The sequence below is a fragment of the Adiantum capillus-veneris genome, chromosome 6 (genome assembly GCF_014529385.1).
Source record: "Adiantum capillus-veneris isolate H3 chromosome 6, ASM1452938v2, whole genome shotgun sequence".
Lineage (NCBI taxonomy): Eukaryota > Viridiplantae > Streptophyta > Polypodiopsida > Polypodiales > Pteridaceae > Adiantum > Adiantum capillus-veneris.
Genome location: NC_140936.1, coordinates 34,469,760 through 34,493,493, shown reverse-complemented (window position 1 = coordinate 34,493,493; position 23,734 = coordinate 34,469,760). Strand labels below are relative to the sequence as shown.

General features: G+C 43.5%; 1 protein-coding gene across 1 annotated transcript; it reads left to right on the top strand.

Moving 5' to 3' along the window:
• Positions 1–266: 266 nt before the first annotated feature.
• On the top strand, positions 267–2,186 carry LOC147455338 (uncharacterized). The gene has a single exon (XM_086513693.1). The coding sequence runs from the start codon at positions 267–269 to the stop codon at positions 2,184–2,186; it is 1,920 nt and encodes a 639-aa protein (XP_086369819.1).
• The last annotated feature ends 21,548 nt before the right edge of the window (positions 2,187–23,734 follow it).

Here is a 23,734-nt window from a genome sequence, read left to right as displayed (position 1 = left end):
TCTATAATTGATGGACTAAATTTTGGCTTGTCCATTGTATATCCCGTTTCAGAAGAAAGTCCGTGGTGTCTCTCCATAACTCGCTCTCTACTCTTCCTTCCTATCCATCTTTTCAACCTTCCAAAGCAGAGACTTTCTCTCTCTCTCTCTCTCTCTCTCTCTCTCTCTCTCTCTCTCTCTCTCTCTCTCTCTCTCTCTCTCCAACACACGTACACAAACAAACACACAAGCTGACTTAATGTTTACAATCTTTGCGTGTCTTTCCAATGACTCTCTTGGCCAAACACGATGTTGATACCATTTTCACGGCACAGTTTCCAAACAATTCAGACATCTTCCTCGTGCTACACCATCTCCAAAACTCAGCAGGTGCACCGCATGACCTTAGATCAAATTTGCTCAACGACTTGTTTGAGAGCTTCTTGCATGACATACATGTTGTCCCGGGTGCATGCCTCTTCTTCCGTAATGATGGGGCCACTAGAACAATGACAGTCACAAAATTCTCGTCTTTGTATTCAACATCCACCAACTCACTTGCCCTTAGCCTCGACATACTAACGGCCTTCGCTCGCTCTGTGACTTGTAGGTTAAAAGTGTATTTGAAAATAAATGGAAGTGTGAGAACAATCATATTGGGGATGCCATCGAAACCATTTCTTGCAAAGGGCATTATGCTCTCCGAAACAAGCAATGGCATCACATACCTTCCCACCTTCACAACGTGCTCAAACCGTGCACGTGTTCGATGGGAAGAAGATGAGGTGGCCACTTTGCATCAACTATCCTTGTTGCGTGAGGCTATGCCAGATATTGAGGTCGTCCGCATGTTCCAAGCCAAACACCCACACACGTTGCACACAACCCATGCCGTGAAATGCAAGCTTTCACGCCTGAAGACCGAGAAGGGCCTGGTCACCGGTGCTCAGATACGAAGCACCCATGCCAGGCTGAGCAAGGCGATTAAGAGATACAACAACAGCATCAAGGACAAGCCCATTACACCTTGCAAAAAATATGGACGCTTGCTGTTCCGCCGCCAGCTAACACGTCAGCTTCTACCTTCAGTTGCGGAATCCACTTCAAGGAAGCGAAGACGCTATGTGGATGTGTACATCTGCAACCAATGCAAGAAACACTTGACAAGCGATAGCAACCGCCTGTGGAGCTTGCAAGAGACAAGGTTTAATCCAAAGCTTCCCTTTGTTTCAGATCTAAACCCCGTAGAGGCACGCTTGGTCTCCATTCGTATTCCCTTCGCCAAGATACGTGAACTAATGTATGATGGTCAGTATGGGCTTAGAGGTAGTGTTGTCAATGTGCTTGCCAACTTGGAGAAGAGCCAGGCTGTGCTGCCTCGCTTCATTGAGGATGAGGCTTCTGTCCTTGTGGGCATCAAACGGAAACTCGAGTACGATAGATGTTACCTAAGCGGTGTTGTGCGACCCTTGCTCACAATGCCTGCAACCACTACGTTGATCTCCACACCACTCTACACACGAGAAGGTATCACCATCAACAACAAGTGGCTTGCACACCTTTTCGGTCTAGGTATGGCTCCTGCAAATACCCTTAACGACAATACGCACGATGTTGAGCTTGAGGATGATCAGACTGATGTCATGCTTCATGGGGTGACAAGTGCAGCAGAGGTTGTCGACTACAGTGGCAAGATTCTTCATGTTGCGCCTTGCGAGGGCAATTCACCATTGAGAATCTTCACGGACGAGTATTTCCAGGAGTTGAGCTTCCCGACTCTTTTCTTCGGGTCCCCTAGAAGATATAGGGAGGCCGCGACCAAAGATTATCAAACGATCGCAAAGTGGGAGCTTTTGAACGTCGATAGAAGATTCACCCTGGACATCGAGAATTTATTTTACAAGTCTATCAAAATCATGTCACAACAAGTTGCTTCCTCTGTTTGGGTGCAAATGCGCAAGGGAAAGCTAGGAGGTGCAGTGCTAACCGCAAGGCAGGTTGTAGAAGACACAAACATAGAGAGGCTTCTCAACTCAAGATTAGGCTTTAGAGACTTCGAGGCGCTGCGCACGTCCCCCGACTACAAGGAAAAGATGAAAAAAAATATCTTCGCAATGATCCGACAACTTGGACCGTCTACATTTTTGTCACGTTCTCCTCCACAGAACGAAGATGGAAAGAGCTTCTTGCTGCACTTGAGGAGTTAGTCCCGCTGAGCCAAGAGCCTGGCGAGAGTCTGAGCTCATATCAACGTCGCCTCGTTCGTGCCGATCCCATTACAACTGCTTGTTTCTACGTCAACAGGTTCAACGCAATGAAACGGTTGTTGCGCACTGATTCCTCCATATGTGGCAAAATACGGGACCTCTTTTTCATCACGGAGTTCCAAAGTCGCGGTAGCCAACATGATCATGGTTTATTGTGGCTAGAAAATGCTCCATCACTCACAACACACTCAAATCAAGATATTGTATTATTTCTAGATACCCACATTAGCACAGATAGATCCATCTTGCCCAATGACCTTTCTGAAGCTTACAAGCACAAGCATCATAAGACTTGCCAAAAGAAGAGCAAAAGTTGCCGTTTTGGATTTCCACGTTTTCCCATGCCATTCACAACTATTATGCGACAAGGAATACTTGAGGCAAACATAGCTAGACAAGGCAAGATTTACTTGCAACAAATCGAAAAACAACTCATCCAAATTGATTTACAAAATGCCCCTACGTTTGAAGAATGGCTAGAACAAGTACAACTCTCCATGGAGCAGTACTTGCTTGCATTGCAAGCAACTATCTCAACACCCACTATTTTCCTCAAGTGCAAACCAAGCAATATATTCACAAACAACTTCAACAAATCAATAGCTTCACTTTGGAATGCAAATACAGATATACATTTCGTGCTAAATGCACATGGAGCTACGAGCTATTGCACCTCATACATGAAAAAAATGGACAATACATTAATAGGAGCAATCAAGTCACAAGTTGATCACTGTGTCACAAACAATGCAACAATGTTGGAGAGACTACGAAAAGTTGGTAGCACAATCCTTAAGACACAGTAAATTAGTTCACAGCAAGCTGCTTACATATGTCTCTCGCTTCCATTGCATAGCTCCTCTAGAGAATTCATATACATAAATACTAACCCACCTGAAGAGCGTGCTCTCATTCTCAAAAAGAAGAACGCCCTACAAAAAATGCACCCCGACACAACAGAAATCTTCTCTGCCTCCATCATTGATAAATATGCCTCCAAACCACACTCGTTGTTTGCCATGTGCTTGGCCCAGTTCGCTTCCACAACCAAAAATCCCTCAAGGCCTGACAAGTTGCTGCAGAGGGCACGCATCGTACGATACGCCAGATACATTAAAGCCAAATACCTTGACAACCACTATAGAGAACAATGCCTTCTCTTCTTGCCGTGGTCAAGGCACGAGAATGAGCACCTACCCGAAGGTTCATCTTGGATCGATGTCTACACTTCGAACATTGAGATAGTAAAAAACAATGAATCACAGTTCGTTGTCGAACCAGCTCCACTTGATAGACTCGCAACAGCTATCACAACCTCACGCAGCACGAGAAGTGTAAGTTCCTTGAACGATTCCAACAATGCCAACGTGATGATCAACACCCCATCAAACCAACTGACGAAGAAACCATTTACTTTGCATTTTTCCAAACATATTGGCATGACCAATGAGGATTTCCACACATCAAAATAAAGAAACTAAACCCACAACAGCGACTCATCCTCGATGATGTCATGCTTAAAAAACTCATAATCCATCCGAAAAGATACATCTCTTCCTCACAGGTGGAGCAGGCACTGGGAAAACATTCACGCTGCTCTTGTTGGTCGAAGCCCTCATTCGTTTCTACACGCATAAGTCAGGCCACAATCCTGACTTTCCTAAGGCACTCTTGATGGCATATACAGGCAAGGCAGCATTCAACATTGGTGGTACAACTATACACTCAGCTTTACATTTGCCTTTGATAACTACGACACACACAAGCCTCAGAGCAGAAAAGCTAGATGCATTGTCCTTACTTTATCAAGATTTGGAGCTTGTAGTGTTTGATGAAGTCTCCTCGATAGGATCAAGTGTCTTCTCATTGGCCGACTCATGTCTTCGTGCCATCACGAGAAAACACGACCAACCTTTTGTTGGCTTAGATTTCATACTTTGTGGTGACTAAGCAGCCTCTTCTCGAGGCGGTTGCACCTTCGTACTGGCATGAATTTCTTAAGTGCTACGAATTAACGATGACAATGAGACAAACCGATGACAGTTTATAGAGGTGCTCAACCGAATGAGAACTGGCTCACACACCAGCAGTGACCTTGCATACATTAACAACTCCTTCCACAGAGAGCTGCCTGATGACATAACCATATCACACCTATTCTACTCTAACAAAGCAAAGGATGAACACAATGAAAAGGTCTTCGCACAATTGCCCGGTGAGCCACACATATTCAAAGCAATTGACAAGCGAGCCGCCTCTTGTAGCAAAACAATAGCAACTCCATTGGATGTCAGACAAACTGTGGGTCTCCAAGCAACATTGTGTCTGAAGTTGGGCCTAGTGGTCGAGCTATGCGCTGGAAATCTGGACATTCCCGACAGCCTCGTCAATGGTGCAGAAGGCGTCTACAAGCTCAACACTACATTCTCCGACACGACATGCCTCTGGATTCATTTCACCAACCCTAACATAGGGCAAAAACAAAGGTACGACCATCGTCATCTTTGCAACCCACTCACATTGCCTAGTTGGACGCCAATTCTCCGCATCACATGCGAATTCCAAATTGGCAAGAACTACTTCAACACCCTCACACGCAAGCAATTCCCAGTTCAGCCTGCTGCGGCCCGCACGATTCACCGATCGCAAGGGCTTACACTCAACACACTAGCTTTCAACCCCAAAGGGATTAGGTCTCACGGCCTCGCATACACTGCTCTCACACGGATTCGTGACACTGCAAATCTATATTTGATGGATAGCTTGTTGCCTTGCAACATTCACACCGACGCGTCAGTCCTCAAAGAGCTCCACAGGTTGAGAACAGAAGCAACTTATTTCCCCGTCCAAAAGCAACTACAGCTCCACCAAGATACACATTACATTGTCCAATCACTGAACGTCGTCTCCCTTGCAAAGCATGCAAACGATATCATCCACGACAAAAGCCTAATGGCCTCCGATGTCCTCTGCCTACAAGAGACTCGGCAACATGCGACAACCATTCCAGGCTTCCGCAGCATATCCTCAACACAACTACACGGCATCTCCATTCTGCATAAAGACAACCTAATACCTACACAAATACACATCTGCATCAAGCAAACACTTGAAACGATCCATGCAACTTTCCACTGCGCCAACAAGTGCCTAGCGACAGTCATTTCACTCTACAGGACACCGACATCATCGCTCCCACGGTTCCTGCATAGCATCTCCAACCTTCTTGATTCAACCCGCACCATGCGACCACTAATCATAATGGGAGATTTCAACATTAACGCACTTGAGGAAACCAGCACATATAGAACCCTTTCCAACCTCATTCTCCAGCACGGTCTCCACCAATTGATACACCAGCCAACCACAGTACACAACTCTATGCTGAACCACGTATGGGTTAGCAATGACCTGTCACAAACCATGTCCGGTACTAACTACAACTACTAATCCGACCACTCCACTACATACCTCCTCATCGCCAAAAACTGACCTTGCCTTGCTTTCTGCAGGCCGCTGTGAGTTCTCACTTTGTTTTCTCCCTATTATCTAGAACATTTTTGTATGTTTGGCATTTAATATTAATAACATACCCCACTATGCCTTTCCTCTCCCTTTTGTTTTTGCCTGTAGTGGCAAAGGCGTTAGTGTTTATGTTTGGGTGGGTTTTTTTAAAAGCTTAGGAGATAAGACAATGATGGGTTTAAGTGATTCCTTCAAATTATTGTTTCCTCTTTAATGCTAAATCTTAAAAACCAAAACCATTCTTTTACTTTTGCACACATTTTGTTAACACCCCAACACCCCCCCCCCCCCCCCCCCCCCCCCCTCAAACATTCACTTCCACACATACACATCAAAAAAATACACTTTTTTTATTTTTTGACGAGCCATTTTAATTTTATTAACATTTTTTATACTTGTTTTCTTCCTATTACCTTGAAAAGTTTGGCTTGGTGATTGATATTTTGTAACATGTCCCACTATGTCTTGTCCACAGCTTCTCAATTCTCTTTTAAGTTCAAGTTTTTGTTGTCGGTTCACTTGGTGGAGGTGTCGTTTGTTTCACTACCTTGTGAGTGACTTTCTATAGTGAAGAGATAAACCAGCATACTTTCAAAGCTATTATAGGTCCTAAGGTTTGTCCTCATGCAAAAATAATTGTGGCGCATGTGGAAGGAGAAAAAGTTCTTCTAGGCACAAGGCACAAGGCACAAGGTAGAATGTATGCAAAAGGAAGATTGACTTACCTTGCAAATTGGGAACTCACTTTCCATCATTGTGATAACGTTTCATGGCATTCCCACGTCTAGTGTGAGAGAAACGGAGTAAATCAGGCTTTATTAAACAAAAACACCTAATAATTTGTGTTTTTGAACACCCACTAGTGGCTCTCTACCACAACACTAGGGTTTTGGAGCATCTCTTCCTTTTGCTATGTAGCCTACGAGGCCATGGAAACAAGTGAGCTCAGGATGGCACTATGGCATGGAAGATCTAGTGCAAGGCCTTCAAGAGATGGTAGCTTGGAGGACCAAGAGGGCGATACACCCTGGGCGCTTTCACCTCCCAAGTCAATGTTCTTCCTAAGTCGGCCCCTCATTTTTCGAATAGGTGGAGGCAATCCCTCCGTGCTCGCATTACGGTAGAAATGGTGGCCAAGATTGTGTATTTTGGAAGTGTGGACATGTGGAGAATAGGGTTGATGGTGGTAGCTCGCCCCTATTCGTGTCATCCCTGAGTCTCATGCTCTACCCTTTGTTAGTGCTTTGTCCACCGTAATGGCCCGATTCATGGTGGAAGACAGGATTTGGAGGCTTGTCAACTGCAGCAATTTCTTTCGAATCTTCGGGTGGCATCTGCTCCAATCTAGGATTCTTACTCCGAGCTCTTTTTTTGGTCATGTCCTTTTGGCTTCATTGGGTGGAGAACCGTCTCTCCGTGTGGCAGCTTGGGGGGGGGGGGGGGGGGGGGGGGGTTCATGGCAATGGTAAAGCATGAAGGAGATGGAGACTAAGGGCTCCCCCTTTTGCGATAGTATGGGATCTTCTCGGTCAGATAGATTGTGCATGTAAGACTTGGTGGCTAGCTTGTGAGACCATTCATCATGGTGGCGTCTCTTTGTGTTTTCTTTCAAAATTATGCTCTCATAGTATGATTTGATCATGATTATATGTGGGTTTGGGGGATCCCTATAATACCGCGTTTATGAACAGGTGTTGGTCTTTTTGTACTGGCTTTGTCGGTTGATTTTGTTGATGCCCTGGCTCATCATGAGCAGGGCTGATATTGTAAATTTTTGGGGGTTTCTAATTCATTCACTCACTAATTGTGGTGTTGGTATTTCTGTAATGTTGTTGTTGATTGATTTTGCTGATGCCCTGGCTTGTCATGAGCAGGGCTAATATTGTAAATATTTTAGGGTTTCTAATCCATTCACTCATTGATTGTGAGTTTTGCAAAAATTAATGTTTAATAGGGATCTACTAACCAAGAAATTCATGTGGAGGCTCAATCAAGGGTCCAATGTGCCAAGTTTGTGGTATCAATGGAAAACCAAGATCGAGCCTCATCATATTGACATGGGAAATTATTGACAAGGTGAAGTTTTGCTCTCAAGGGGGGCCATGGAAAGAGGTAGGCACCCCTCTAGGTATGCATGAAGTTAAGCAGCAACACACCAAGTTCATACATAAATGGGGAGACAACTAGATACCTCAAAAACTTCATCACACACTAGTCCTTCTGGATCTCTAAGGTTGGAGGTGGTTCACTAAGGCCCTAGAGAAAAATTGCTAGATAAATCAATAAGAAAGTATTAATACATCTCACTTAGTTTTGGGACAGTAGCCCCTGAGCTGGAAAGAAGAAGAGCAATTGACTACTAAGTACAACCTTAATGGAAACAGAAAACCTTTTGGTCAGCTAAGTTTTTGAAGGTCTAAGTAATGCTCTAGCACCTATTATCGAGGTAGAATTCTTCTAGAAAGTTTGGCATTGGTACAAAAGAAAAATTATGATCTACCACCACTAGCAAAATAGGAGATACATCAAACTTTTCAACATAGTAGCTGGTTTTCTCCACTTAACAACAGGTGGAGGATGTTATGGCCTGAGTCAAAATAGGTGGTCATTGTAGATAACAACTAGGATGCTCCGTGGCCTAGCGTATTGAAGTTCTTCATGTGGAAGATGCTTTGGGAGGCATTGCCAACTGGATCAAGGTAAAATCCAAAAGGATAGCCATATACCTCTACTTAGGATATATTAAAGTGGCTAGTGAAGAACCTCTTCATTTATTCAAGGACTACTCAACCCCACGAGAGGTCCCATGTGCAAAATATGCAAATGGTTATAGAAGATGTGGAAGATTTCCTTTTTTTCAAAAATGTTTTGATGTTAGGAGGAAAGGCTATAAAAACCAAGCCACTCTATTGTGCACATAGATTGTTTGCTTCTTGTTAGGAAATAGGATGTAGCTAAGTAGATATTAGAGCACACACACGAGATTATAGAGGGGAGAGAGAGAGAGAGAGAGAGAGAGAGAGAGAGAGAGAGAAGAGACAGCACATGATATATGTGGCTCACCCAATGTGAGCTACATCCACGAGAAAGAATCCACTCAATGGCTTTAGTACTTCAAAGTAGAAGTAGGTTACAAAAAAAATTATACCCTTAAAGGAATTCCTGCCTTGCTTAACTCTCACCACCTCACACACACTGCTTGTTTCATCAACTTCACAATGCATCTTGTGTGCAAAAAAGGCCTCCTATTATACGCCAAAAGGGTTTTACTCTCTTACTTGAATTCCTTTTGATATTATTGTTTAGAATTCCAACATGAATCCCAACCTCCCTTTTTTGGGGTGTTTGCTACTTGTAACATTGTGGACATGGCAGGTGAGTTGAGCAAAATGGGTTATTTAACCCCATTTTAACATAGTTTTAACACAAAGGAAGGGTATCAATTAAATGGATGATACACATAGTGAATGAAAGAGGGTGTTATATTCACGAAAAGTCTATTGAGTAGTGGGTTTATTTTTGCCTTACACACAATTGTGAGTGGATGATTTATATTAGCTCAAAAATAAATAAATGTACAATTATCCTCAAGCAAATGATATGGAGCTACACAATCCCTAAAGTACAAGAGCAACTTAGAGAGTTACATTTTACGTCTCGTCAAAGCTAGACTTTAGGGGGAAACTATATTTCTTAACTCCAATCTTCATAGCTCTTCTCTTTTAAAACAATGATGATCACTTCCCTTCTTTCTTGAGTAATCTCTTCGAAGCTAATTATCAAGTGGTCTTTTCCAAAGACGTGTTGGTTCTTCCTAGACTTCCAGGTTTGTGGGAAGTAGAAAATGTGGAAAATGTGTGTGTAGATCAAGATGGATTGGTTCTTCCGCACCTTGCCTCCCAACAGTAGGTCGTTCTTGAAAATGGGATCTTCCAAGTCTTTTGCATCCATTTACATCATTTTCACGCTATGCCTCTTGTAGTTTGATAGTTTTGGAGGAGGTGGAGAGGATCCTCATTATTCACTTTGCACCTTGAGAATCTATTTCAGCCTATCCCTATAGTTAATACCTTGATCCCGATTGGAAGAGCTCCACAAAGCACTTTCTATAGGAAGATGCTCATCGTTGGGCTCCATTGAAGGTCCCATATATTGCTTGCTATTGAAACACATCTAGATTCTAGCCGATGCTTTCACCACTGTTTAATGAGTGAGGAGAACTTGTATGCTTTGAACATGAGTATGCAGTAGATTTCCTTAGTTTGTGGCTTGGTGAAGCTTTTGCTCTGCCAATGCCAAGATTTTCTTCATGCATTGGCACAGGCATATTGGCAAGACCCTTGAAAACTCAATATACTTGTAGTTATTCTGCTCCATTGAGATTGAACTAGGTTGGCAAGTGATCTACATCTTTTTATTATTGGGCTCACCTAGTTCACAAATAGGGTCAATTGAGTAAGACCTTTGTTAATAAATTTTTTGGAAGCTTCTCTCTATAATGGATGCAGTATTTCAGTTCCCACTTTGGAGAGCCATGGGGACCAATGGGTTATAGAGATTTTGAAATACTTTGGTGCATTTACAAACCAGCTCGCCTATTGTGCATACAATTAAGTACAAAAGAAGTTACATTTCTTTATTCTTATGAGTGTTTGCACAACTATACCCATATTTACCCATATATATTCTTTATATCAATACAGCTTGGTAATTTACCTTCATATTAACACCAGAAAATCATCAAAAACATCCAAATATGTTTTCTTGTGACAATTCTAGACATAACTATAAAGAAAAAAGTGCACAACTAAAAAACTAGCTTCCACATTGTGACCATCTCAATCTCTTAAAAAAGCATGTACTTGTATCCAAATTGGTATTGTATCCTTAGGTTTGGAACTAAGTTACAAATTGACCAAGTTTATTGAAGGAATTGAGCAATATTGGAATAATACATATCTAACTCAAAATGAGCCTGATTTTGGTAAAATGGAAATTTTTTCCTTACTTTGTATTGCTAGCTATTGGGGGTGTTAAGCTATTGGGGGTGTTATGCTATTGGGGGTGTTAAGTATCCCAGAACTCAAGAAAGATGCAATACATAGTGATGAGTCTATATGTGAAATCAAACTAGCCTTCCTATTGCATGCACCTTGCCAAAAATCTAATGGAAGTTTAAATTTTGTCCATAAATTTGCATGACACGTTCGAGAGGGGGAATAGGGAACACACCCAGCACACAAAATGTTTGCCTCTCTATAGCCCAGGAATGCAAACACTGAACACACTATGAGAGACTTCAAAAAAACTTGACCGAATGTACACAATTTTATTCGTGACATATGGGAACATTGCTTAGGTTGGTTGCCCAACCCCCTCCATAAGAACTTGATGCACTGTGGCACCAACTCTCTTTCAAAATAGAGCTTGAGAGGCAGACCATTAACCATGTGTTTGAGAAAACGACCATCCATCCTTATTAATGCATAAGTACCATTGGGAAAAACTTGATGAACCTTGTAAGGTCCGGTCCACTTCTTTTTAATTTTTTTATGAAAGGTGAAGTCAAGATAGCTCTCGTACTTCATCACTAGATCGCCCTTCTCAATCAGCTTTTATGCAAAATGTTGGTTGAACTTTGCTACTCTTTTATCTCGTTGCTTCACATAAAAATCTGTCGCTGCCTCATGATCCATCCTCAAAGTTTTAAGACTTGTAATCCTATCCTAAAAAACATCTTAATGAGTCTTATCGATTCGCCATAAACCTTTGAGAGACCCTAACTGCACATGCACACGTAATACCGTTTCCTTGCCATATATCAACTCATATGGAGTAAAGTTGGTAGCCACCTTATAGGAAGTCTTGTAAGCCCACAAACATTTGTCAAGGTTAGACTCCCACCCTTCAATCTGCTGGTACATGTACTTTGTAAGCATCTTGACTATCTGCCCATTGGCACTCTCCACCAAACCATTGCACTGTGGATGGTATGGAGATAAAAATCGGTGTTGAATCCCCAATTTGTTCATTACGGCACTCACCAACTTACTTCTGAAACCTTGTCCTCAATCTGATATTAGCACCCTAGGCACTCCAAAAAGACAACATATGCAATCAAAAACAAACTGAGCAACAGTGTGTGCATTTACCTCTTTGACCGCTTTAGCCTTGACCCACCGGGTAAGGTAGTCTATGGCCACTACCACATATTTCTTACCGCTCGCTCACTTGGGCAATGGACCAATTGCATCCAAACCCTGCTTTTCAAAAACATCATGTGCTATGATAGCCCCTTGTTGCTCGGCGACCAGACGTCTTTCACCCATCACTTGGCACTGATGACACGTCTTGCACCAATAATGTACATCTCGCACAATAAAAACCATCAAAACCCACTTTTTAAGATAGAAACAAGACTTGACTCTTACCCTGATGACCACTTGCTTCGTGGCATTGCTCCAATACCATGCCGATCTCCTCCTTGTAAAGGACTTGACATAGCACCCCATCTCTACCGTGCATCATAAGATCCTCTCCAATCAGAGTGAATTTTTGAGCTCTTTGAACAACTCTCCTCTTTTGTAGCTTGGAAAGCCCTTGAGAACATTGACCTGTACTCAAGAAATCATCAATATCCTTCAAAATCTCTCTACCTGCATAAGTAGCCGCTCCCACATACAAACTCAACACATGAGTCTGAACATGACTGCTAGCCAACCGATTTGCTTCCTGGTTTTGCTCTCTTCTCACATGTTTGAACTGCCACTGCTTCAAAGAACTTCAATAGCTTCTTTATGGAGAAAAACCAATTCTTGAGAGAATCCATGTTTACCTATGACCATTGGCCCAAAAGTTGTTTGACAACTAGTAGAGCATCACCTTTTACTACTAACCTTGATATGACAAACTCAATGCACTACTTGAGTCCTAGATGTAAAGTAAGATACTCCGCCTCATTATTGGTATGCACTTTCTCCAAGTCATAAGCTTTGGAAAAAATAATTGTGCCGTGTTGATCTTGAATGACCACACCTCCACCTGCTTTCTGGGTTACCCTTCTGTAAGCGCCATCAAACCACATAGTGAAGGCCCATTTCAAGTCAGGTTCCTCCTTATCCTCCTCTTGTACCACTCTTGGATAATTGGTAATTCAAACTCCTTGTTGACTAGGATATCCACCAAATGAGACCATCTTGTGTGATCCACTTTGAACTCAAACTCAAACTCTTGGAGCTCTATCACCCACTTCGCGATTCATTTCCCTGGCTTCAAGTGTAGCACCACTTCAGGTAAAAGATTGTTAACAGTCAACACATAAAATTTTCAAAAAATCAAATACACTTTGAATTTTCTGCATGCAAAGAACAAAGCCATCACCCATTGTTCCATCTCTATATAAGCAGCTTCCCCTGGACTAATGACCCTGCTTTCAAAGTAAATAGGTTTATAACTTCTCCCCACCTTTTGTAACAATACCGCTCCAATAGCTACCGTACCCACCGTCATAGCAATATAGAAATCATCCTCATGGTTAGGAGGGCACACGGTAGGTAGCTGACACAGAATACCTTTCACTTTGTCAAATGCCTCTTGAGCTTCCTCATCCCATTGAAATCCATGCACCTGTTGACCCTTTTCTGAAGAGGGTACACATATTGAGACAACATCCAAAAGAAGCGGGATAAATACTTTAACTTATGCACGAACGATGCCAATCCCATCACACTAGTGGGAGGCTCCATAAAAACCAATGCCTTCACCTTATCTGGATCTTCTTCAATTCCGTTCTGTGATACCACATGACCCAGCAACAACTGATCCCTTGGTTGTGCTAGCTTGCACTTCTTTGGATTCAATTGACCTCCTTCTTCATCTAGCCTTTGAAAACATAGCCTCAACTTGGACAAATGTTCTGCTATGGAACTATAGCAACCAATATCATCCATAAACACTCTGATGAACTTACCCAAGTATGGCCCAAAAACCTTGTTCATCCAGTCTTGAAATGTCACATATGCATTCACCTATCCAAAAGGCATTCTACGGTAGGCAAAGCAACTCATGGAGAAATGAAGGTAGTCTTTAGTTGGTCCTCCAAAGCAATACCGATCTGAAAATATTCTGAGAAACCATCCATAATGGAATAGCATTCATGTCCGGCCACTTGGTTTAAAATCTCATCCTGGAATGGAAGAGGGTAATGATTCCGCTTGGTCGCAGCATTCAAAGGCTTATAGTCTACACATACTCGCCATTTTCCATTTTTCTTTGGGGTAATGACAATAGGAGAAACCCACTCAGACTTTTTCACTGGATATATAATACCTACCTCAAGTAACTTGTTGATCTCTTGCCATAGAGCCTCCTTCTGAATATCTCCCAACCTCTTGAGCTTCTGTGATTTTGGCATGTAGCCTTCTTTAAGTAGGATCTGATGCTCCATTCCTTTAGCTCCCCTCAGATCTTTATACTGTAAAGAATGAGGATGCAAGAGAGCTACACAAGACAAGCACAAAGCACACAGAGATAGAAATTTTCTTCTTCTTCTTCACAGAAAAGAGAGTACAAAATGACTAAGTGCTAAAGCTGAAAAGTAGCACATATGTACATGCGGTCACTAAGTGTGAACTCGCTAGAAGCGTACTAGGCTGGCACTTTATGTGTATTCCAGCTATAGAATCACTGGCAGAGATCCTCCGTGTCGGTCACCTAATGCGCCAGTGAGTAAATGCCGTAAGCGGCCAAGACCCGTAGTGGATGCCAGCTCAAGGTGTAGAGCTCGACATCTCAACACTCCCCCTCGAGCTTTGCATGTCGCAGAGTCCAAGCATAGTCTGGAAACGTCGAAGCTTCTCAGCTCCGAGGGCCTTGGTAAAGATATCCGCTATCTGCTCCTGTGCTGACGTAGACCAAGTCGATGTCGCCCGCCAACACTCGCTCTCGAACGTAGTGGTAATGGACCTCTATGTGTTTGGTCCTGGCATGGAACACTGGGTTCCTAGCCAACTTCATGCTGCTGAGGTTGTCACAATGGATGAAAATCTGTTGGTCCACCTGCACTCCCAAGTCCTCAAGTAATGTGCATAGCCAAGCTACCTCGCACGCCGCAACTGCTGCACCTCTGTACTCGGCCTCTGTGCTCGATAAAGCAACCGTAGGCTGCTTTTTGCGGCTCCAAGTAACAGCAGCACTCCCAAAAGAGAACATGAAGCCACTCGTAGATCTCCTATCAACAATGCTACCTGCCCAATCTGCATCTATATACCCATACAATGCTAATGGTGCATCTGCTACATAGAACAATGCGTAGTCAAGAGTACCTTGCACATACCTAAGTGTGCATCGTACTCCATCCAAATGTGGCTTCCTTGGAAGTTGCATGAATTGACTCTCCAAGCCTACTATGTAGCTCAAGTCTAGACTCGTGATAGTTAAGTAGATTAGACTACCCACAATCTTCCTGTACATGTTGACATCCTCAACAACATCACCCTTCTCTGCACTCAGCTTTGCATTCACATCCAAGGGAATAGAAATTGTCTTACAATATGCCATACCATACTTTGACAACATGTCCAAAGCATACTGTCTCTGTGATCGCCATACACCCTCTAGAGTCCTGATCACCTCAATGCCAAGAAAGTAGCGCAACTCGCCTAAATCTTTCATTTCAAACTCCTATTTGAGAAGACCCTTCACATGGTCAATCTCCATAGCATTGTCACCAACAATAATAAGGTCATCTACATATATGGTAATGAACACAATCCCCACATCACTCTCACGTACATAGAGTGAATGATCAGCATGAGCTCTCCTAAAACCAATACTGACAAGATACTTGGCAATCCTGTCATACCATGCTCTAGAGCCCTTCTTCAAACCATACAAACCTTTGAGAAGTCTGCATACATAATCTGGGTAACCTGGATCGACATAACCAGGTGGCTGATCCATATACACTTCCTCTTGAAACTCACCATTCAAGAAGGCATTCTTTACATCCATTTGATGCATAATCCATCCTCTAGATGCAGCCACTGCTATGACAGCTCTCACAGTCATCATCTTTGCCACTGGAGCAAAGGTCTCCTCATAGTCTATGCCATACGTCTGAGCATAACCCTTTGCGACCAGCCTTGCCTTGTGACGCTCAATGTTACCATCAGCCTTATGCTTGGTTTTATACACCCATTTACAGCCAATAGCTTTCTTGCCACTTGGCAATGGCACCAACTCCCATGTGTCGTTTGCTTCCAATGCAGCCATCTCTTCATTCATTGCATCATCCCAATGCACATTTCCAACTGCATCCTCAAAACATGTGGGCTCCACATCCTGTATCATCTTAGCCATGTAGGCTTGGTGATGGGCTAGATACCCATCATAAGTCAATTTTTGAACTGGATTTCTGACTCTATTAGATCTGCGCGGTCCTGGGTCACTCCTTTGCCCTCTAGCATCTTCTTGTACTTTCCTTACACCAGGTGTTTTGACAGCCGGAATTCCAAATTCCTCATCAAGACTTTGTTCAGAACCATCTGAATCCATGTCTACATGTGAAAAACCTAATGATGCATCAGCCATAAAGGGAGGTTCATCAACCTTTTCCTTTCCTTTTTGTGATCCATTCCCTGTACCTATTGGTGGAGTAACCTGCGTACATAGTCTACCATTCCATGGTTTCTCAACAGAGCCACGAGAAGAGGACTGTTGTGGTCCACTCAAAACCTGTGACTGTGGCCTCACATTTTGTACAACCACATCATCTTTTACATCAGCCCCAATAGTGCCATGTGCATTACTGTACCAGCTGCTCATCTCATCAAAGACTACATTTCTGCTCACTCGTAACTCTCGTGTAGTAGGATTGTAGCACCTGTACCCCTTTTGTTCAAGGGAATATCCCACAAGAATACATTTCTCTGCTTTAGGATCCAATTTCCTACGCAACTCATCTGGTACATGCACGTAAGCTATGCACCCAAACACTTTCAAGTGTGCCAAATCAGACTTTGTACCTGTAAACTTTTCCTCAGGTGTTACATCATGCACCGTAGCTGTAGGTGTCCTGTTCATAATGTACACAGCTGTATTTACGGCTTCAGCCCAGAAATGATGAGGCATGTTCTTCTCATTCATCAATGTAGGTGCAACCTCTGCAATGTGCTTGTTTTTCCTTTCTACGACCCCATTCTGTTGTGGAGTATATCTGCATGTAAACTGCCTGCTTATACCATGCATTCGCAGAAAATTTGAAAAATCATTGGAGAAGTACTCTCCCCCTCCATCTGACCTCAATGTCTTGATTTGCATATCTGTCTCCTTCTCAATCATGACTTTGAAGTTTTAAAAGTGACCAAACACTTCACTTTTGTTACGCATGAAGTAGACCCATACTTTCCTTGTATAGTCATCAATGAAAGAGACATAATACCTGCAACCATGTATACTTGCAGTATTGGTTGGACCCCAAACATCTGTGTGCACCACCTCAAGTGGCTTTTTACATACATTGCGCTCATGTGGAAATGAGCCCTTTGACTGTTTTCCAAACTGGCATGCTGCACACACTTTATGCATACCATCCACCTTGAAGTTGGGCAAACCTTTTACAATCTGTTTTGATTGCATACTGCGCAATCTTTGCTCATTGACATGGCCAATGCGTTTGTGCCAAATGTCAACATCAGCCACAACACCTGTGCCTTGTGCAAATAATGCAGCTTTTACCTCAGGCATGTCTACATTCAGCGTAAACATTCTGCCCACACATTTGCCCTCTGTGATCAGCTTACAGCCATTCTGGAAATCTTCTACATAACATCCATTTGGATTGAAGCGAACCTGCAAACCCTGCTCAACCATTTGTCCAATAGAAACAAGATTCTTTGTAATGTTTGGGACATGAAGTACATCTGCTAAGTACTTTGATTTCCCACTCTTCGTATTTAGAGGTATGTCCCCTACATGAGCAATGGGGTGACCTGTGTCATCTCCTGTCTGCACATAGCCTGACACGTTTGGTTTGCGCATATCTCTAAACCACTCTCCACGAGACGTCATGTGATTAGAGGCACCTGAATCCACATACCAAACATCATCTTGGGTGGAATTCTGTGCAGTCATTGTATTCATTACATGCTGCATAACAAACATGCGCTCGTTTTTGTTGTCATCTGCATCTCTGCTAGGAGATGCATAGTTGCCCTGTTCTCTCTTTCCACTTGCTTTTCCCTTTGGACAGTCACGTGACATGTGACCTCTTTCACCACAAGTCCAACATTCTCTGCTATCTGAAGTATGTTGCTGCCTGCTTGATCCTGCACCACAACCTCTTTGACTCCCCCTGCCTTGAGACTGGTTTCCCCTGCCACCTGTATTGTTTTGATTTGATTGACCTTCCAAAAATTGGCCCCTGCAACCCCTTGGGCCTCGACCACGACCTCTACCTCTACCTTTGTTGGAGTTAGAATAGAAGGCCTGTTCAGAATTATTTCTGCCATGAGAAGAAGATGTGTCAAGGTTCTTCTCCTCAAGAATAAGCATAGAAATCAAATCTTGGAACACGGGGATGTCGTCTCTTGTATTCATGGAAGACCTAAAATGTACATACTCATCTCCTAGACCATCCAAGCATGCACAGACAATGTCATCGTCTTCCACTGAGACTTTAATAGATCCAAGAGCCTCAATGATACTCTTGATCTTCAAGGCATAATCATTGATTGAGAGGTTGTTCCTCTTAACCTGATTTAGCTCCGACTTTAGTTGAAGCTTCCTGGCCTTGGTGTTCACCTCGAATACTCTGCCTAAGTTTTTCCATGCAATGGCGGGGATTTCAGCATCCTGTAGATAGCCCATCATGCCATCTGTGATGCTCATAGAAAGCCAATACATCACTTTGCTCTGGCCTTGTTGCCAGTCCCTCAAAGCTTTCCTTTCTTCTGCTGTAGCATTTGCCTCGGGAATCTCTGGTTCCTTTTCATTGTCTCCTTCTACATAGTCCCAATAACCTTTTCCTTTTAGGAAATTTGTTATTCTGAACTTCCATGCAGGGTAGTTATTTTTCTCAAGCTTCTCAGTAACAATCTGACTGAAACCGTCAGACATCTTGAAGCACTAAGACAAAATAGCTGCAATCTGCAAAAACCTGCAAATCTGTTGAACCTGCTATCGTGGTACCTGTAACGCTTCCTACACTCAACGAGTGTCCACAATCAAAAGTACATACAACCACTGTACTTGTATAGTAAATCTTTGTGTACTGCACTTTGGAGACCTGTTCAGAAACTTGGACGAACGAAGGGATTGCGAACGAAGGGATTGTGATGCTCTTGCTCTCTTAGCCTCTCTTGCCTGCACCAGGCTCTGATACCATGTAAAGAATGAGGACGCAAGAGAGCTACACAAGACAAGCACAAAGCACACAGAGATAGAAATTTTCTTCTTCTTCTTCACAGAAAAGAGAGTACAAAATGACTAAGTGCTAAAGCTGAAAAGTAGCACATATGTACATGCGGTCACTAAGTGTGAACTCGCTAGAAGCGTACTAGGATGGCACTTTATGTGTATTCTAGCTATAGAATCACTGGCAGAGATCCTCCGTGTCGGTCACCTAACGCGCCAGTGAGTAAATGCCGTAAGCGGCCAAGACCCGTAGTGGATGCCAGCTCAAGGTGTAGAGCTCGACATCTCAACATATACTCTGTTGCAAATAGGTCGGGATAGGATACACATAGGTCCATATAACCTTCCTTCTCCTGCTTTGTTAAATATGTACCTAGCATATCTTCCACCTCTTTAGCCTTCAGAATACAAACAGGAGTTTGCATACCTTTCCTTGCAATTGTACAGTCTACTATGACTTTGAATAAATCTGTATCTAGCTTCAATAAATCCTCGTCACTATCCTCCTCTTTGACACTGGTCAAGCCTTCATCATAAGTAGACTCAGTTTCATACTCATAACTGGTGCTAAAGTCTCGATTATCTCCCTCCGCTAATGGATGAAAACGGCTATTTCATGACAAAAAAATCGATTAAGCATTCAACTCCCATAACCTTTAACTTCACATCCTGTGCCACTCCTAAACACCGAGCTTTGGCATGGTTCGCCATCCTCATTTGCACATTGGACTTGACAAAAGCTTTAATGTCAATATCCCTCATAGCAGATTCAGTAATCACACAAACTTGGGCACCACCATCAATGTAGGCTTGAACGTGCTTCTTCTTCTCAAGAAAAACTTCCACCACTGGAAGCACATCGGTCGGACTCCCCACCCTTAAGGCTAGATTCTGTACCGCATGCACATCTCCTCCCACTCAAGGAAGCCTCGTACTGACACTGGTTGACCACTGCCTTCTTAACTTAGGGTTTAATGCAAGCAACTGCCCAAAAGTGATGTTAGCCCGTTGATTTTGAACATCTCTTACCAGATCATACTTCGGATTACCGCACCCCAACTGAAAATCCTTTTGAGTAATTCTTTGTCTTCGCCTTCTTCTGCTTGGCTCTGGCTGCTCTCTACCTTCATTCACCTTTTCTTTCCCCTTCTTTGCTCTAGTTTCACGTTTGGACTTGGTCTCTCTTTCACCTCATGCTCTTTTCTTGGCCATAATATCAACCTCCTACCTATCAACACCAATAATGTTAACCCTTTGTACTTCATCATTACCTGATGGAGCCACCTGTGCTTGGTTTTCAACTGCTTGTTGCTCCCTTTGGCCATTAAATTGTACCTATCCTCTGCCTTGACCAAACAAAGGATACATGCCGCCCCTGACCTTCCTCTCCGCAATTGTAACACCAGCCAGGCAATTGCCTAGCCCTGCCTCTTCCTGTTCTTGCTTGACCTCTGTCCATAACACTTAAACGCAACTCTTGCATTTGCTCAGACAAATCTTGAACTGTATGTACCCACTATCGAGGAACAGTTGCTACCCCTCGATTGGGATGATTCTCCATTTGAACTTCTTCTCTCGGACTCGAAGTCGGATTGGGAACCATCACTTCGTACCCCAACACACCTTGTTCAATCTTCTTCTTTATTTTCTGGCTCTTAGACCGTGAAATTGCAACAACCCCACTGTAATTCTCCGAGCCCTCGAAATCCACCTTTTCACGAACTTTAAGATGCAAACAAGACATAAACTTTTCCAATTTAAAGTACTCACCACCATTGACCAACTGCATGGCCACTGCAAAGTCCCTCCAGCACTCTTCGAAGCGGGTGAGGAAGACACCAAATTCCTTGTTCACTTCCTGCTTCAAACTTTTCAGCCTTTTATCCAAATCGACGGGAGATACCTCTTTTCAAAACTCTTGTAGAAAACGGGCCCGCAACACCGGCCACATAAGTCTTGGCTCTCCTTCCAAAGCATAGAACCGTGTCTTTTCTCTTCCCTGTATCAACAGAGGAATCATTTGCATTTTTCTATCTTCATTTGGCATATGCAATGATAGCATATACAACTCAAAATCGGCCATCCACTCTTTTGGATCTTCTTCTCCGGTGAAAACTGGTCCATAACTATGGGCTGCCATCTCTCCTTGATGGAAACATCCGTCTTTGATCAACACTGACGAGCAATCAGCTGCTCCTCCATGGGGGCACCAGAAGATGGAGAGGGGGAATAGGGAACACACCCAGCACACAAAATGTTTGCCTCTCTATAGCCCATGGATTCCACAGCACCCCTAACCTCTTTAATAACACCTTCAAATTGGCTAATTTGCACTAAAAATCCCACTTTAGCATACCGAACCACCGCATCGCACCTTGCAAGAAACACCCTTCAGCATAAACACACCCTCACTACTCAACTCACACTTGCGAACTCACAAAACACCCCAATTCTACCCTCTTAGTGACACCCTTCAAGTTGCAAGCAAACCCTCTGCAAACACCGGCAAGTACACAAAGAGCAAGAGAAAAGGAGGGGGATGGGGAGAAGCAACACAAGCAGGAGGGGTAAATATTTGGTATTATTGCATAGGGGGTAGTATAGTAGAATATGAAACTCCAATGGAAAGCTTTTCAGTACACAGGCTTGAAAGCCTTCAATCACTCCCTATGGCAAAAAAGCCCTTGAAAAATCACTCCTCTCTCCTTTTATAAGTTTTGGCTAAGGCTAAAAATGAAAAAAAACATGAGCTATCTAGCTCGTACAACTTAACTGGAGCTTCCTTTAGAAATTTCCATTGCATGGCTACCACTTGGCATTTTCTTGGTGTTAGGGTATCTGCATGGTACATACTTTCACAATTTGGTCGCCTGGCTCACTTTTGGGCTTCATCCCTTTGTTTTTTTCCCTCTCTTACTCTTTCTTGGCCCATTTGTTGTGGGATCCCATTTTTGATTTGCACCTTGCAGCCTTCAAGTTTTCCCTTACTACCTCTTGGTGGGATTCCTCCCCTTGACCGGCCTTAAACTTGCCTTCCTTCTTCCCTTTCTCTGCTATGGGACACATCCCTTACCATACACCGGGGAGGGGAAGGCAATAGCGAGGTTGCTATTGCCCTCTCCCTCTATTTTCAAAAATCGTGGCCTTGTAAGGCTACGGGCACGAGCCCCCAATCGGACGGCCTGCCACATCATCACCTGGCGACACGGCAGCACGCACCACCGACATCATCACACTCCCCAAGACCACCATAGGCATGCCCACGGGCCGCCCTGCACTGCCAAGCACAACGCCAACAGCGCTGCCATGCACTTCCTCCATAGCTCGCGCCACACTGGAGTTCCTCTCCCCTCTTGATTCCCTTTGAATGGCCACGGGCCAGCCCATATACCCCAAAACTCAGTAGCCGGCTCCCCCATGTGGGTTTTTTGCAGGGCCACATGGCAGCACCACTATACTCCAACCTTTTAAGGCTTTTGAAAAACAATGAAAACCATCTTTAAGCAAAACCTTCTTCCCTTCGGTTTGCAAGACCTGCCATTTATTCTTAAGTATGGAGCTTGATTTTCCCTTGTAATTTTCTATGGTAAAAATGCACATTTGTAAGGCCCCCATTATGAGGAGAAGCCATTGTGCGTGAAGGAAAATCACTCGCCGGAAAATAAAAATCACTCGTCGGAAACCAAAATTTTCACGACCAAAATTAAGGGGCAACCCACCCCCGAGACTTTTTTTTTCCTTCGCCAGAATATTATGGCCGGACGGCGATGGAAAAATGACCGGTCGGTTGGTCGGTTGGCCGGTGGCCGGTAGTCAATGGCTGGTGGCCGGTGGTCGGAAGTCAATGGCCAGTGGCCGGTGGCCGGTGGCCGAATTCAATGTCCAGTGGCCAAATTCAAAAGTGGACTTGTCTTCTCAAGGGCGACCACACATGGGCGGATTGAAGGGTCCGATTTGGACCTATCTACACAAGGACGGCTACACATTGCTGCCTCTCATGAGAGAGGGCAGTCCTTTTGGCCTATAAAAGGAGTCCATTTCTATACACATTTCATAGTGTGAAGTTGATGCAACAAGGTGGGTGTGAGGTGGTAAGAGTGAACCAAGGCGGGAGCTCTATTAAGGGTATAATCCCTTTGTAAACTACTTCTTGTTTTGAAGTACTAAAGCCATTGAGTGACTACTTTCCCGTGGACGTAGCCCACATTGGGTGAACCATGTATATCGTGTGTAATCTCTCTCTCTCTCTCTCTCTCTCTCTCTCTCTCTCTCTACTCTATAATCTCTTGTGTGTGAAATCTATCTCTCTCCATTAAGTAATCTACTCAAATATCTATTTAGCTACGTCATATTTCCTAACAACTCGTATTAGAGCAAGGTTTGCTCATAGCTAAAGTATCTCAAGGAAAGGATTCCTTGAATTGAGTGGAAGTTATGGCGGAGGAAGGGAAGCTCAAGATTGAGAAGTTCAACGGCAAAAACTACCAACATTGGAAGATGCAGATTGAAGACTATCTCTACCAGAAGGACCTCTATTTGCCACTAGGCGG